The sequence below is a fragment of the Raphanus sativus genome, chromosome 5 (assembly GCF_000801105.2).
Source record: "Raphanus sativus cultivar WK10039 chromosome 5, ASM80110v3, whole genome shotgun sequence".
Classification (NCBI taxonomy): domain Eukaryota; kingdom Viridiplantae; phylum Streptophyta; class Magnoliopsida; order Brassicales; family Brassicaceae; genus Raphanus; species Raphanus sativus.
The window spans coordinates 17,712,512-17,729,720 of NC_079515.1; the positions used below are offsets into that span (position 1 = coordinate 17,712,512).

The window sequence follows — 17,209 nt, forward strand, 5'->3', positions numbered from 1 at the left end:
TATCATATATGGTTTAAATGGTTTTGGAGAGGTCCCAGATTTAAAGAGACATTGGTATCACATGTGTACATTGCGGTTGATTTAACAATGGTTAATAATAATTTTATGGGTTTGCTTCAACATTGTGAAGAAATGGAACAAGGTTTTATGTTTTCAGGAATTAAAGATTCGTATGATTCATGAGAGTTTGGATTTATTAAAAATTTTAAATAAATATGTTACACATGAGATATAACTGTATACAAATTTAGGGAAGATGCCAACATCAAATAATAATAAAAATCCCAGCACTTTTAAATTGTACACATCTACACAAAACACATTTTTATATCTCTTTACAAACAAATTTAACTATTCAAGCTTATCAATGTAGATACACAATCAAAAATACAAATTTATATTATATAAATTTAGTTTGTTTCAAAAATATTCCGCATTTTGAAAGCTCAGATCAAATCTTAGTAAATTTTTAAATTGAACCTTCTAGTATACTCATTACAACTATTTCCTCCACTTGGCAATATATAATTAGTTTAGGTGGTTTATTTACTTTAAAGTTTAATTATTTATTTATGATATATTTAAATAGTGATATTTTGTTGTTTTTTTGTAAAAAAAAAAAAAACAAAACAAAATATCACTATTTAAATGATATTTTGTTAAAAATCCCTTTTTAAGAACCCATACGTTAATGTTGGACAAACCATAAACACGCAACAATAATTTGTTTTATTTTTATAGCATCTTACAATATCTAAGATGAAACGCTCAAGAACAGCATTGCTTGCTGTTATCTTCTTTGTCATCATCATATGGGAATCAAACTCTTCACTGGCATATTACGAGACTTTCACACAATGCCTAACCACAAATTCCGACCCCAAACATCCCATTTCCCCGGCCGTGTTATACGCCGGAAACCGCTCCTACTCCTCTGTACTAGAAGCCAACATCCATAACCTCCGCTTAAACAGCTCCACAACTCCGAAACCCTTCCTCATAATCGCCGCAACACACGAATCACACGTTCAAGCCGCGGTTACCTGTGGCAAACGCCACAACCTTCAGATGAAAATCAGAAGTGGCGGCCACGACTACGACGGCTTGTCCTACGTTTCGTATTCTGGCCATCCATTCTTTGTCCTCGACATGTTTAATCTCCGGTCGGTTGATGTTGACCTAGCGAGTAAAACCGCGTGGGTCCAAAGCGGTGCCATTCTCGGAGAGGTTTATTACCATATATGGGAGAAGAGCAAAACGCTAGCTTATCCCGCCGGGGTTTGTCCGACGGTTGGTGTAGGCGGCCATATTAGCGGCGGAGGGTACGGTAACATGATGAGGAAGTACGGTCTCACCATCGATAATACTGTCGATGCAAGAATGGTTGACGTCAATGGTATAACCAATATCTCTAGCGCTCCCTGATTTTAATTTGTAACTATGTGACTTAATAATATTACATACACTTAGTGTCCTAAAATCGATTAAATTTATTCGGACACAGTTATTTAGTTTGGTCAACATAATTACAAGTTTTTTTTCATTAGGTTTTCATTTTTTATTCAGGAAAAATTTTGGATAGAAAGTTGATGGGAGAGGATCTCTTCTGGGCTATCAACGGAGGAGGAGGAGGAAGCTTCGGCGTCGTTTTAGCCTACAGAATAAACCTCGTCGAAGTCCCTGAAACCGTCACCGTTTTCAGAGTCACCCGGACGTTGGAGCAGAACGCGACGGAGATTGTTCACCGGTGGCAACATGTCGCGCCAGATCTTCCAGACGAGATCTTCATACGAACAACCATGGAAGTTGTAAACGGCACCGTTTCTTCACAAAAGACTGTCAGGGCAACATTCTTAGCTTTGTTCCTCGGGGACGCATCCACGCTTTTGTCGATACTAAACCGGAGATTACCAGAACTAGGTCTGGTCCGGTCCGACTGTACCGAGACGAGCTGGATCCAATCAGTGCTTTTCTGGACTAATGTCCAAGTGGGTACGCCGGAGAAAGTTCTGCTGGAGAGGAATAAAATCTTGAGGTATCTCAAGAGGAAATCGGATTTCGTTCTTGAACCGATCTCAAGAACCGGTTTAGATTCGATTTGGAGGAAGATGATCGAGCTTGAGACTCCGACGGCTTTAGCTTTCAATCCATACGGAGGCATGATGGCTAAGATATCGCCGACGGCTACTCCGTTCCCATACAGAGCAGGCAACCTCTGTAAGATTCAGTACTTTACTGATTGGAGAGACGATAGATTAACAAACCGGTACATGGAACTGACGAGGAAGTTGTACCGGTTCATGACTCCTTTTGTTTCCAAGAATCCGAGACAGTCATTTTTTAATTATCGGGATATTGAATTGGGAACCAATTCTCACAAAATCAGGAGCTATGTTGAAGGTAAACGATACGGGGAGAAATATTTCGCCGGAAATTTCGAGAGGTTGGTGGAGATCAAGACTAGAGTTGATAGTGGTAACTTCTTCAGGAATGAAAATAGTATTCCTGTGAAACCATATTTCAGTAGTTGATTAGTGAAACTGCTATTGTGTAATGATTGTTCGCAAGTCTTGTATGTTTTCAAAGCATAAGTGGTCTGACGAATAAAAATCTGATACATGGCATATGTTTTAAAAAAAATAAAAATATAAAGGGCAATTGCATCAGATAACTATAAAAAAAAGTTATATTAGGTATATGGCTATCGTACTGTACATTTTTCATAAATACACCTTTACCCTTGTATATATTTACCCCATCTTTGTTCTATCACCTCGCACGAAAATCCTAGCTAATAATTATGGCCATAAAGAAAGACAACCACCATATTAGCAACGTGCTGTCACCTCCGACCAAGCGATTAAAATTAACGAAGCTGTTGCCGGAGGAATTGTCTCAGAAGCCGGAAGTGGAAGCGAGAAAAGAGAGGAGATTGCGGAGACGTCAGTGGCGGTGTGGCGGTGGCTGTGGATGATGAGTGCGGATCAAATTTGGTAAAAGAGCTTCTAAAAAAATGGATCTGGAAGTGTGATCACTCATGTATTAAAGATTAAGTTATTGGGATTTGTTTATAAACATGGGAAAAGATAAGACAACAAATCTGATTCTTCTAATCTTGATGATGTTCGTTGAACAGATTGTACTGATGTGTTTTTTCATGGCCTTGCTAACATCTTCGATTTTTCTAATTTGTTATTTATTCTTTTGTTTCTCTTATTTGATTTGTTTTGAGTTATGCGTTTACAATGATATTTGTTTTCTATGATGATGATGAGGATGGTGAACTGTTCTGTTTTCTGGGTTTTTCTGATGTTGAATATCTCTACACTACTCGGATATGGCAACGGGTTAAGTGCGTAATTTCGTTTATCCTCCTCTGTCCAACTAGCTAATTAACTTATCTTTTGCATTGTTTCTTAATTAATTTTTGTTTTATGGTTTTCCAGCCAAATTGGCCAAATATAAATGAAAAAATAAAAATAAAAATACAAAACTGTTTCGTGGGTTTATCTCAACTAATCTTTTTCTATAAAAAAATAAAAAGTTCCTAATATTTCTCACACTACAGCCATCATCGCACGATCTTTAGAAACCATATTCTTTTTTCTGACATAAAAATTTAACTCAAGTCGCTTTAACTCAAATTCATCCCTACTTGCTTAAATTTCTAAATTCTTTGTAATAGTTTCTTACTCTCTGACTAAATAGTGAAATTGCTATTTTAAACAGATAGGTTGAAAAGTTTTATTAACCTTATCCATAATATCGATTGGTGTATCCATATCAGTGAATCTATGGCAAACCCACAGTGGCACAACAATAGGCTTCAAACGGGTAAGCCAATCGTACTCCAAAATTGGCTGATGAACGTTAGTGGTGTCCAGGTTATTAACTCTGAAAACACTCAAACTCTTCCTGCTCAAATCCTAAATTGAATCATCTCGAAATTTATTTTTTCATGGACCTTTTCTATTCTAATCTACTGATAGTTTTTTTTTATAAACCTTTTGCTATATGCTGGGTGAAAGGGATGAACGTAAGTAAAACAAGTCATTATCATTTAGATTAAATCAATTCTGGATTTGTCGGAAATGCTTATTTTGTGTGGTGGTGGTAATTTACAGGAGAATAATAGAGACTCACCGTAAAGCATACATACAAAAAAAAAAAAGATCTTTCAGAAATTTGACTCCTTTTGTTTCCAAGAATCCGTATGGGATTATTGGATTAACGTGAATATTATTAGATGAGATAATACAGTATTTATACTGTGTACAAGAGGTATTCTAGATAATACATAAAGACTCAAGTACCATTTATATACATATACTCTACACACCCCTTTAAAATGGAGGGAGTTAGCTCAATCCAATCTTGTTCATGAGCTCATTGAAGCGTGATCTTGCCAAAGGTTTGGTTAGAGCATCGGCTAACTGATCTCTTGTGGAGATGTGCTGAACCCGAAGAGCACCAGACTGTACGTTGTCGCGAACGAAGTGAAAGTCTAAGGTCAAGTGCTTCATACGAGAGTGAAAAACTGGGTTGGCGCTGAGGTAAGTTGCACCGACATTGTCACAATACACCGCCGGTGTTGTAGGCATTGTGACGCCGAGTTCCTTGAGGAGCAAAGATACCCACCAAAGCTCGGCAGCTGTATTGGCAACAGACCGATATTCCGCTTCAGTCGATGATCTTGCAACCCCACTCTGCTTTTTAGATGTCCAGGCGATGGGTGTGGAACCAAGGTAGACGATATAGGCGTTTGTAGAGACAAAATCGTCCGTGTCTCCGGCCCAGTCTACATCGGAAAAGGCATGGAGGTTGAGAGGAGAGTGTTTGTTGATGCAGATTCCATGCGTAAGAGTGCCTGCAAGGTAACGAAGAATGCGTTTCGCCGCTTGCCAGTGAGCATCTGTGGGCTTATGCATATACTGTGATAACTTGTTAACACTGAAAGCGATGTCTGGTCGGGTATAAGCAAGATATTGCAGACTTCCAATGATCATCCTATACTCTTTCGGGTTGTCAAGAGGAGTACCAGTAGAGAGAGATAGGCGCGGAGAAGTCGCTTGAGGCGTCGAGACTGGTTTGGCATCTAGCATATGAAACTTGATTAGGAGATCAACAATATACTTCCTTTGCATCAGATGAAGGCCACTCCGAGTACGAGTAACTTCGATGCCCAAGAAGTAATGGAGATCGGCTGGTTCTTTTAACGAGAACCGAGACGCCAAGACATGGATACACGCAGAGACTAGAGAAGATGAGCTCCCGGTGATGATGATATCGTCAACGTAAACCAAGATATAGAGGACATGAGAGCCGTGGAGGTAAATGAAGACCGAGGTGTCAGCGCTCGAATTATGACATCCCATCTGACATAAGAAAGTTTTCAGTTCTTGATACCACGCTCGCGGGGCCTGTTTAAGTCCATACAACGCTTTCTTGAGTCGGCAAACATGATGGGGACAATCAGGATCAACAAAGCCGGGAGGCTGTGAGACATAAGCTTCTTCAATGAGAGTGCCATGAAGGAAAGCATTGTTGACATCAAGTTGCTTGATCGACCATGACTGTGTGACTGCTAGATGTAGGACCAGTCGTATTGTCACCGACTTCACCACCGGACTAAAAGTCTCTGCATAATCAACCCCATACGCCTGAGTATAGCCCCGAGCAATCCACCTTGATTGTACATGTCAATCTTACCATTAGACAAGTATTTAATAGTATGGATCCATCGAGAACCAATAACATTTTGATGTGGCGCAGGAGGAACCAACTCAAAAGTATTGTTAGCAATTTGAGCATCATACTCAACACTCATGGAGCGTCTCCAATTCTCATCTCGCATGGCCTGGTTAACCGTGGTAGGGATAGGTATTTGGGTGTTTGTGGTGGTAGCGACAAGGGTAAGCTTTTGGTAGGTTTAGAGATATTATTTTTGGACCTGGTTCGCATAGGATGGGCGTTAGGAATTTCTGGTTAGGAATTTGTGGAAGTGGGCGCAGTAGTAGTGGTTTCAGGAACTGGGTTGGTGATGGTGGTGTCGGGTGTGGGTGACGGTGGCGGAGGTGGTTGGTTGCTGTGTATTTCATCTCGCGATGTAGCTGTTGAACCCTGTTCCATACCCGTGACATTACCTTGTTCTGCAGATGCAGAATTAGATGACGTCGGAGTCTGTGAAGACTGTTGGTGAGGATCCTGACCCGGGGAAGGCGCTGGTGACGAGTGCACGAGTGGTGGCTTTGGTATCGGGACAAGTATCTGAGGAGTAAAGGATGGCTGGGTTTGATCAGTGGCGTCATCTTTTGGAGGTAAGGGTGTGATATAAGGGAAATCAGTCTCGACAAAGGTGACATGTCTGGACGTATAGATTCGACCGGAAGGTTGATGAAGGCAAAGATAGGCACTCTGTGTGAGTGAGTAGCCAAGAAAGATGCACTTCTGCGATCGGTTCTCCAGTTTGTTGTTGGTATAAGGTCGGAGCCATGGGTAACAAGCACACCCAAAAACCCGTAACTTCAAGTAGTTAGGCTCCTTGTTGAACAACTTTGCATAGGGAGATTGGTGATGAAGAACCGACGATGGCTGTCTGTTGATCAAGTACACAGCCACCGCAAAAGCATAGGTCCAATATGTAGTTGGGATGGACGCTTGGTGAAGAAGTGTCAAGCCTGTCTCGACAATATGGCGATGCTTTCTTTCAGCAATCCCATTGTGTTCCGGTGTATGAGGAGGAGAGGTAAAATGGGAGATGCCATGGGTAGAGAGAAACTGACGGAGGGCTATGAACTCACCACCATTATCAGAATAAAGGTTTCGGACGGGAAGGTTAAAGTGTTTCTCAACCAACGACTTGAACATGATGAAGGTATCGCGGACTTGGGACTTTTGTTCTAGAGGATAAAGCCATGTATATCGGGTGAAGTGATCAACAAAAATAAGATAATATTTGAAATGATCAACAGAAAGAATGGGAGAAGTCCAGATATCAGAATAAATGTATTCAAGAGGTTTGGAAGAAGAAATTGTGTTTGAATAAAAAGGAAGTTTATGGCTTTTATTAATAAGGCAATGAGAACAAGGAAATTGTTTTTGAGAAGAATCAGAAATAGGTAAAGAAAATTTAGAAACAACAGTTTGTAAAATAGGAGAAGAAAGGTGTCCCAAGCTCGAGTGCCAGTTGGTGAGTGAAGCTTTTGGTGAGGGTGAGGCGAAGAGGATAATGGTGTTGCGGGAGATTACTGGCCACTCGTACAACTCGTCTCTAGCTCTGCCTTGGAGTAATCGGGCCCCCGAGCTGAGATCCTTCACCTGAAAATGGGCAGGAAAGAATTCAACAGACACATTGTTAGAATTACACAAGCGGTATACGGAGATAAGGTTCTTTTGCAAATTTGGAACATAGAAAACATTATCCAAGGTATAAGAACGAGAGGGTGTAGTAAGGGAAGTGGAACCAGTATGCGAGATAGGAATGGTAGAGCCATCAGCGATCGTGACCTCCTCTCCTCCCGTATATGGTTGATGGAGAGCCAAGTTACTCAAGTCGGTTGTGAGGTGATGAGTTGCCCCACTATCAGGATCCAGTTGTTTGGATTGTACTGCGGTGCCACCGCCATGTTAGCCTGTGGATGCCAGGAAGTCGGAGCTGGTGTGCCATATTGCGGGTTGGAAGGAGCACCGTGTGACGCTCCATGCGTCTGCTGCATCTGTGAGCACCGACGCGCACTGTGACCGTAGACACCACATAACTGACACCGGCCTTGATAACCCCGCGATTTCTGGTCAGGACGGGGAGAGAATTGTTGATGCTGCTGCCACGTCTGTTGACCCTTGTTGTGGTGCCGGTTCTGTCCTTGATACGAGTTCCGACTATTGTTGCCGGAGTTCCCACGAAACTGGGCAGCATTGGCGGTGATAGGAGGAACTGGAGCAACTGGAGGCGCGGGATTCTTGGTCTGGAGCTTGACCTCAAAGTTGAGAAGCTTCTCATGAATTTCCGTGATGGTAGGAGTGACTTCGCAGCTCTCGATCTGGTCCACCATCTGCTTGTACTCTTCCGGCAGTCCTTCAAGCACAAGTTCAACTTGATCTTCAAGTTCATACGGCTTACCCAGTAAAGCAAGCTGATCAAATCGGGTTGTAAACCCTTGCACATAAGCGTCAATAGACATGGTACCCTTAGTCCATGCTTTGACTTGTTGGCGAAGCTGCTGTATATGAGCTCTACTAGGCTTCGCATAAGTCGCAGATAAGGTCTCCCAGATTTGGGCTGCCGTCGTTGTTGTAGAGAGAATCGGCTGGACCGTAACCGTGATCGCGCCTAGGAGAGAGCTGTAGAGGAGCTCGTCCTGTCTCTTCCAAAGAGTATACGCCGGATTCGGAGAGAGAACACCTTCAACGTGGATTGTCGGAGGAGGAACAACGGTAGAACCGTCAATGTAACCGGCAAGATCGTAACCATCAAGCAACGCGTGCACTTGGTGACTCCACATCAAGAAGTTGGACGCCGTGAGTTTAGTGACATTGGTCATGTTCACATTGAGAAGGGTGTTTGGATCGGAGACTGGTACAGTCTCGGTGGAAGAGATCGGAGATTGCGCCATTGATGATGAGCTTGGAGAGGAAGGAGAAGAATACTCGAGGGTTTTGATGTTTTTGTGTTTGGCGGCTGAAAATTTTTTTTTAGATCCCTAGGTTCAAAGCTCTGATACCATATGGGATTATTGGATTAACGTGAATATTATTAGATGAGATAATATAGTATTTATACTGTGTACAAGAGGTATTCTAGGTAATACATAAAGACTCAAGTACCCTTTATATACATATACTCTACAATCCGAGACAGTCATTTTTTAATTATCGGGATATTGAATTGGGAACCAATTCTCACAAAATCAGGAGCTATGTTGAAGGTAAACGATACGGGGAGAAATATTTCGCCGGAGATTTCGAGAGGTTGGTGGAGATCAAGACTAGAGTTGATAGTGGTAACTTCTTCAGGAATGAAAGTAGTATTCCTGTGAATCCATATTTCAATAGTTGATTAGTGAAACTGCTATTGTCTAATGATTGTTCGAAAGTCTTGTATGTTTTTGGCAGTTTTCAAAGAACCTAAAGAAGTATGTCTAAATTATTAGTTAGATGTCTTAATACTATATTCCCTCTGTTCTGGAATAGTTGACGTTCTAGAGCTTTATTTGTGTGTCAATATATTTGACGTTTACGAATAACGATGCAAATAATGACAGAAGATGATTTTTTTACCCCTGTATTATTTACGTGATTCTTAGCATCCTTTTGACTAAATAAATAATCTAAAACAATTGAAAAGGTTAAGACACATATTACAACAGATTTCTTAATTTTCGTGCAAGGCCGAGAAACGTCAAGTAAAAAAAATACAGAGAGTGGTAAACTAGATGATAATCCGCGTTTTATGCGAGTTAGTTTTAAAACTACGTTGTATTTAAATATAATAGAAAATACATATTTTTATCAATAACTATTTTTTTTATATTTGATTAGGAGTGAACATTCGGGTACCATTTGGATAAAAATCAATAAATATTTTAAGTATTGGTATTTAAGTATCGTTTAACTATTTTAAACATGTATTTTCAACTATTTATATATATTTCTAAGTATTTTAGACAACATAAAAACATTTTATATATTTTGTATATTCTTGTATAGATTAAATTGAAAATAATTAATATATTTAAAAATATATATTTGGTTTGAATATATTCGGATATCCAAAATATCTTGTTTCGGATAGGGTTCCTTTCTGGTTCTCTAGATACCAAACTGATTTATATGATTTAAAATACATACAAACTAGAGGTAGGAAAAAGTACTTTGTGATGACTGCACACAATATTGTCATTTATATTTGTTACATAACAAAGATGAAACCTTAGAGAAATTCAAAGAATTTAAACTCGAGGTCGAAAATCAGCTTAAAACAACTACTAAGATAGTTAGAAGCAACAGAGGAGGCGAGTATGATGGTCCATTCAATGTATTTTGTAAAAGAACATGGAAGAATCCACCAAACTACAACCCACTACTCACCAGAATCTAATGGAGTTACTGAACGCAAAAATCGAACTCTAAAAGAGATGATGAATGCAATTTTGCAGGAATCTGGTTTACCCCAGAACATGGGGAAAGGGGGGGAGAGCGTTGCTTAACACTAATTATATCATAAAAACAATTCCACAAAAAAATAACAGGCAAAACTTCCTATTAATTATGGAAATGTAATTTACCTTCGTATAAATACCTCAAAGTGTGGGGGTGCTTAGCAAAAGTTGCGGTTGCAGAACATGGGGGGGGGGGGGGGGAAGCGTTGCTTACCACTAATTATATCATAAAAAAAAATTCTACAAAAAAATAACTGGCAAAACTCCCTATTAATTATGGAAATGTAATTTACCTTCGTATAAATTCCTCAAAGTGTGGGGGTGCTTGGCAAAAGTTGCGGTACCACCACCAAAAAAGTCACTATTGGACGTAAAACAGTGGATTGCATCTTCATCGGATATGCACATAATAGTAGTGCTTATCGATTTCTGGTACATAAATCTAAATATCAGACATCCATGTAAATACAGACATAGAATCAAGAAATACATCTTTCTTCGAAAATATTTTCCCATGCAAGAAAAAACAAGGTTCAAAACGATCTCGAGAAAAAAGAGACAACGACAATGAATCATAAGTTGAGACAAGCGTCAACATTTCTATAAATGATATCTCAAAAAATGAAAAAGAAGATGAACCTAGAAGAAGCAAAAGAGCTCGAAAGAAAAAAATCTTTTGGTGAAGATTTCTTAATGGCATTTTAGTAGAAAATGTTTTAAAAACTTTGGCAGAAGCCATGTCTTCACCAGACGCTCCGTTTTGGAACAAAGCTATCAAAAGTGAATTCGATACTATCATGCAAAATTATGCATGGTACATAATGGATTCACCATACGGCAGCAAAGCATTAGGAAATAAATGTATAATGACTCGAAAACTTGGTGGAAAATATAAAGTTAGACTTGTAGTTCAAGGATTACAAAAGGAAGACTTTGACTATTCTGATACATATTATCTAGTAACCAGAATAACACCAATAAGGCTAATGATAGCAATTGGAGCCTTAAGAGACCTAGACATCCATCAAATGAATGTAAAACCGCTTTTCTAAACGGTGATTTAGAAGAGAAAATTTACATGAAAATATGCTCAAAATATTAGAAATTACTCTAATAGTACAGAAAGGTCCTCAAATGCACTTAACAAAGAATTCAGGTGAAGCGGTTTCACAAAATGAGTATTCACATGTGATCGGAAGTCACATGTACTTGACCAATTATAACAGACCAGATCTAACGCATACATTAAACATATTTAGTTGATATACAAGTAATTCATGCCATACACACTGGAAAGCTATAATGAGAGTACTCAATTACTTACGCTACACCAAAGATTTTGGGCTTCAGTATGGTAAAGAACAAGCATTTTTAGAAGGATACAGTGACACTAACTGGATACCAGATTCTCAAAACTCAAAATCCACAAGTGGATATGTTCTTACACTAGGAGGAACAACAATATCTTGAAAATCTACCAAACAGACAGTGCTAGCCAGATCCACCATGGAATCTGAGTTCATAGCATTAGACAAAGTAGCAGAAGAAATTGAATGACATATAAATATTTTGGAAGATATTCCTATGTGGGAAAAACATGTACCAGCTATAAGAATATATTGTGATAGTCAATCAGCTATAGCTAGGACTCATAATAATCTCTACAATGGTAAATATCGTCACATCAGAAGACGACATAAAACCATTAGACAACTTATCTCAAGTGGGATAATCATAATAGACTACCTAGCGGATCCATTTACTAAAGTTTTACCACGAGATGGTGTTGCTAAATCATCAAAAGGAATGAGTTTAAAATCTATAATGAATGAGGATGCTTGATTGCAACCCTAGCTATCATGACTGGAGATCACAAGACATAGGTTCAAAAGAAAAACAAAATCAAACATATTCTAACCAAAGCACTTTGAGACAGAGTAGTCTCATCCCAGCTCCTAAGATGATAAAAGTGCTGACGAATGTGAGAAGGATAAGCATTGGCTTTTAATAATTTCATAGCTTCTAAACCGGAGTATTACTTAATACTTTTCATAGTCAATCACCTAATGAGTGTGAAATGGGGCCATTTATAGTAGAATGAATGCAAGGCTATATTCTTTAAGTTCACTCATGAAAACCAGGAATAGTTACAGGCCACAATGAACACCATAGAGAACTAAGTTCTATGAGAAAATGAAGTCGCGTTATGCATGTTGTCTCGGACTACATAAAACACCAGTTGGTTTAAGGTATCATGTTCACCTTCTGGTAAGTAAACCAGACATATTAACTATGAGTGGTCCAAGGCTTAAAAATGCCACCAACTCAAACACAAATGAATTTTTCGCAAATACTCTCGATAAGTCAGTCTGTCTAGTCATTCGTATAAGTCTAGTCAGTAAAGTTTTTAGAGTCTATCGAGGCTGAATTTAGTCAACATATGTTTAGAGTCATTTCTATTCATGGGATTCGTTGGGCCTAATTAATTGAAGCTTAATGGTTAAACTAATAAAGGCAAATATGTAAATACAAATGGGCCATTGGTTGGCCTTAACTCTTAAATGAATGAGTGAAGAAGCAAGGTCCCACATCGGTTGTGAGACTGAATGTTGAGCTATATAAATATGCGTTCATGATATGATAGTTTAAACAGCTTGTGGAGAGAGAAGGCTCTCCACGCGTGTGCCGCCGCCGCCGCCGTCTGACCGGCTCGGCGTGGGCGTGAGTTTGGGTCTTGGTGGAGGGCCTCCCGCCCAAAAAGATTTTTTGGACCAAGTTAAGCTCAACTTTTTTGCCAATTTAATTCCCAAAAACTACATGCATTTCGTTTTGAAACGGCAATTAGTTTGTTTAGAAAATAAAAATGTCATGTATTTTAACCTGTCGAGATATTTAACAAGATAAGAGAAAGACTTGGAGAATATTTTTTCGAAAATCAACTTCACTCTATCTCCGTGAGATATTCGCCCACGTGCAACAGCTGTTGTGGGAAGTGGGTATCCTCCTTCTCTTTAAATAAACCTGACTCTTTCATTCGTTACTCACTACTTTTTATATCGCAAACAAACAAAGAAAATCTCCTAACGTAAGTCTATAGTTCGAGAGTGTTTCATAGAATTTATAGTTCGTCGAGACAGTCCCAAGTGACGTGTGATTTCTTCTTACATGGTTGCATCATGGGACTCGATATTTTGTCATTTCCCGTCTCACTACGGATCGAATATTTAGAGTTAAGGAAAGAGATCATCTCGACTCCATGTACGTTTGCAAAACCGTTTTATTATTGGTTTTCATTTTGTATTTCGATCATACATTTCCTTAAAATCACATTATGTATATTGTTGTATCAATTCGGTTTTCCGGATTCAACAGAAATCATAGCAGCCGCAGACGTTACTCACATCCATGCTGCGGTCACCTGCGCCAAAAGACTCAGCCTACAGCTCCGTATCCGAAGTGGAGGCACGACTATGATGGGATGTCATATTTATCAACAGTTAAATTCGTAGTCCTAGACATGTTCAACCTCCAGTCTATAAATTTTGATCCTAAACTCGACATCGCGTGGCTCCACTTGGTGATACGCTTGGACAGATCTACAACGGATTTGCCAACATAAGCAACGATCTCCGTGGATTTCCTGCCGAAATCTGTCTCGATTTAGGCGCTGGGGGACATTTTAGTGGAGGTGGTTATGGTAACATGATGATAAAATATATCGGTCGATAACATTATAGACGCAAAGATCATTGATGCTAAAGGAAGAGTCTTGGACCGTAGATCGATGGGCGAAGATCTTTTATGGGCCTTATGTGGTGGTGGAGCCGCTAGTTTCTGTGTTGTCTTAGCCTGGAAGATCAAGCTAGTATCGGTTCCAGGGAATGGAGCCGCTAGTTTCTGTGTTCTCTTAGCCTGGAAGATCAAGCTAGTATCGGTTCCAAGGAAGGTCACAGTCTTTAATGCGGAAACTTTCGAAAACAAAGGAGGAGTAATACCACATAACTTGTAGTGAAATGGCAAGAGATCGCAGACAAGATCAACAACAATCTGTTCATAAGGTTAACTTTAAGCACAAATGACAAAACTGCTAAGGCTACTTTCATGGGAATGTTCCTCGGAGATTCGACTAAGCTTCTAGAAATCATGAACATGGATTTCCCGGAGCTTGGTATGAACAAAACAGAGTGTCTAGAAATGAAATGGATCGAATCGGTTCTATTCTGGCTAAGTATCCCACCCGGTACAGTACCAACATCGGTTATGCTAAACCGTATCCCGCAAAAGCAAATCTACCTCAAGAGAAAATCCGATTACGTCCAGAAACAGATATCAAGAACCAGTTTGGATGCGATATTCAAGGTTCTATTAGAGAACGAGAACATAACAATGGCTTGGAACTCGTACGGAGGGAGGATGAGTGAGATTCCATCGACCGAAACAGCATTCCCGCAGTAGCAGGGAACATGTTCAAGATTCAGTATGCAGTGAACTGGTTCGTTGCAGGGGAAGCAGTGTCTAAAGAATGCTTGAGACAGACGGAAAGGGTATTCGAGGAAATGAGCCCTTACGTGTCAAAGAATCCACGAGATGCGTTTTGAACTATAGAGACGTTGGCATTGAATTGAATTTGAACTCGAAGTACGAGGAAGGTAAAGTGTATGGGGACAACAAGTATTTTAAGAACAATTTCGAGAGATTAGTTAAAGGTCAAGAGCAAAATTGATCCGGATATTTTTTCGGTACGAACGGAGCATTCATGTGCTGGGAAAATGGTCATTTACATCAGAAATTTTCAAATTTGGTTGGAAAAAAACACGAACTTTCACTTGGACCATTTAAAGCACCAACTTTCATTCACAAGCCATTTTAGTCATAATCTTCCATTGATCATATCATTTTAGTCCTATCGTTAGTCAACAGTTATAGTTGACTAAAAGTAGGCCTAAAATGGCTTTTAAAGTTGATAATTTTTTTCGCCCAAATATCAATTATCTAACTTTTAGAATAAATTATTTAGTAGCTAAATTTTTTTTACAAAAATAAATATTGAATAAATAAAATATAGTTTTTATTATTAGTGTTATAGTTATCAAAAATATATTTTCAATATTTAATATTTAATCATTTGGAAAAACGTTGATTTATATTTTTGCCAAAGAGACATCAATTTTGACAGTAAAATTATGAAATATAATCCAAATTCTATGAATAGTTACAAAACTGACATAATTATTCTTTATAATTTTTTAATAAATAATTATTAAACTAATGATATGTTAACTAACTATTTTAGAATATAGTAAAAATTATTTAAATTTTTATTTGAAGAAAATAATGAAAATTATATTTTATTTATTCAATATTTATTTTTATAAAATAAAATTCTAGGTACTAAATAATTTATTCTAAAAGTTAGATAATTTATATTTGGACAAAAAAATCATCAACTTTAAAAGCTATTTTAGACCTACTGTTAGTCAACTATAACTGTTAACTAACGATATGACTAAAATTATATAGTCAATGAAAGTTTATGATTAAAACGGTTTGTCAACGAAAGTTGGTGCTTTAAATGGTCCAAATGGAAATTAATGTTTTTTTAACCAAATTTGAAAGTTCGTGATTTAAATGACAATTTTCCCATAAAAAATTTAATAATATTTTTTTATAACCAAAAAGTTTTAGTGAACCGTAGTTATGATGTCAAAATCTCTGTTAAAAACATTAAGGAATCTAAGAAAATGATATATATAATGTACAAAATATTAAAAAGATGAATGTTTAATATTATAAAATATTTATAAAAATTAAATATAATTTATTTTTAAGAATATAATCTCGCGCTTTAAAAGCGTAGATCAAAATCTAGTATGTTTTAAAAGACATGTATGTTTCAGAAGATAAGAAATGTAACATTTTTCCTGTATATTTAATTTCAAATTTTATATGTATGTAATTTATTTAGAAATGCGTTTAAACTAGGTGTTTCGCCCATGGATGTGGGAAAGAATATTTTATAATTATTTATTTAGTACATATATTATTAATTAAAATATTCAAATAATAAATTATTATTTATTTTTCATTTGAAATTTTTCTACGTATTATATGTTTTTATTTTTATTATATTCATTGTTATTAAATAAATTTTGGAAGTCACTCAATATTCTCTTTTCAGTTATATAAATTAAGAATTTTATTTGATTAATATTTAGTTACGTGTTTTTTTTTAAAAAAAAAATTTGATCATTTTATTAAAAGAATTTTTTGGATAACAATTTAATATATAGGAATTATACTTTTATTTTAAATTTATATTTAAAAAATTTGGATAATTCTTACTCTTATTATTTTAACCACTTATATAATAAAAAATATTATTTTTTTATTTTTTAGCTAACGTATATATTTTATTCATTAAGAATATAAATGATATTAAAATTCGAGTTCTGTTGCGAGAAATCACCTCGTAAATAATAGTATAAATTGCCAAAACTATCTATAACTTGATCATGCATTTTGTTTCTTAATTTTCTTTTGAAAGACGTTTCTGAAAATAAGAATCACAAATGAGTGATAACAGAGAAGATAAGTAATATATTGTAACAGGTTCAAACTTGAACTTGTCTATGCTGATTTCATTACAGTTTGCCTCGTGACAAGCTATTATCTTTTCAACAGAGGAAAATTGGCCAAAATTCCAAATTTTAGCAAAAAAAAAAAACAGAGGAAAATTGGTAGTATATGTGAAGTACCACTAAAAATGGTTACGGTTTTATGTTGCCAACGAGTTACAATCCTCGGACTCAAATCATACAACTTATACCCCGGTTTTGTTAAGTAACTTTTAAAATACGAGTTTTTAAGTTCACAAAAAGGAGTTGAAGTGCTCGAACAAGTTGACTAACAATTCTTCCACTATCAGCCAACCTATCATCAATCACTCTATATTAAAGAAAATTAACAATGTCAACTTGTGAATTCTTCACATGTCTTTTGATAGTACGGATCGTTTAATTTTCTCTTATTCGGACCACTTTTATATGTGAAGT

At 37.3% G+C, this 17,209-nt stretch overlaps 1 protein-coding gene and 1 pseudogene across 1 annotated transcript; both read left to right on the top strand.

The window, feature by feature from the left end:
- Positions 1–686: 686 nt before the first annotated feature.
- LOC108857131 (berberine bridge enzyme-like 8) lies at positions 687–2,624 on the top strand. Its single transcript, XM_018631068.2, has 2 exons — positions 687–1,396; positions 1,567–2,624. Exons 1-2 carry the CDS (start codon positions 760–762, stop codon positions 2,529–2,531), a joined length of 1,602 nt encoding a protein of 533 aa, XP_018486570.1. The 5' UTR covers positions 687–759; the 3' UTR covers positions 2,532–2,624.
- Positions 2,625–11,459: 8,835 nt separating this feature from the next.
- LOC108858397 (berberine bridge enzyme-like 9) lies at positions 11,460–14,996 on the top strand (annotated as a pseudogene).
- Positions 14,997–17,209: the final 2,213 nt, after the last annotated feature.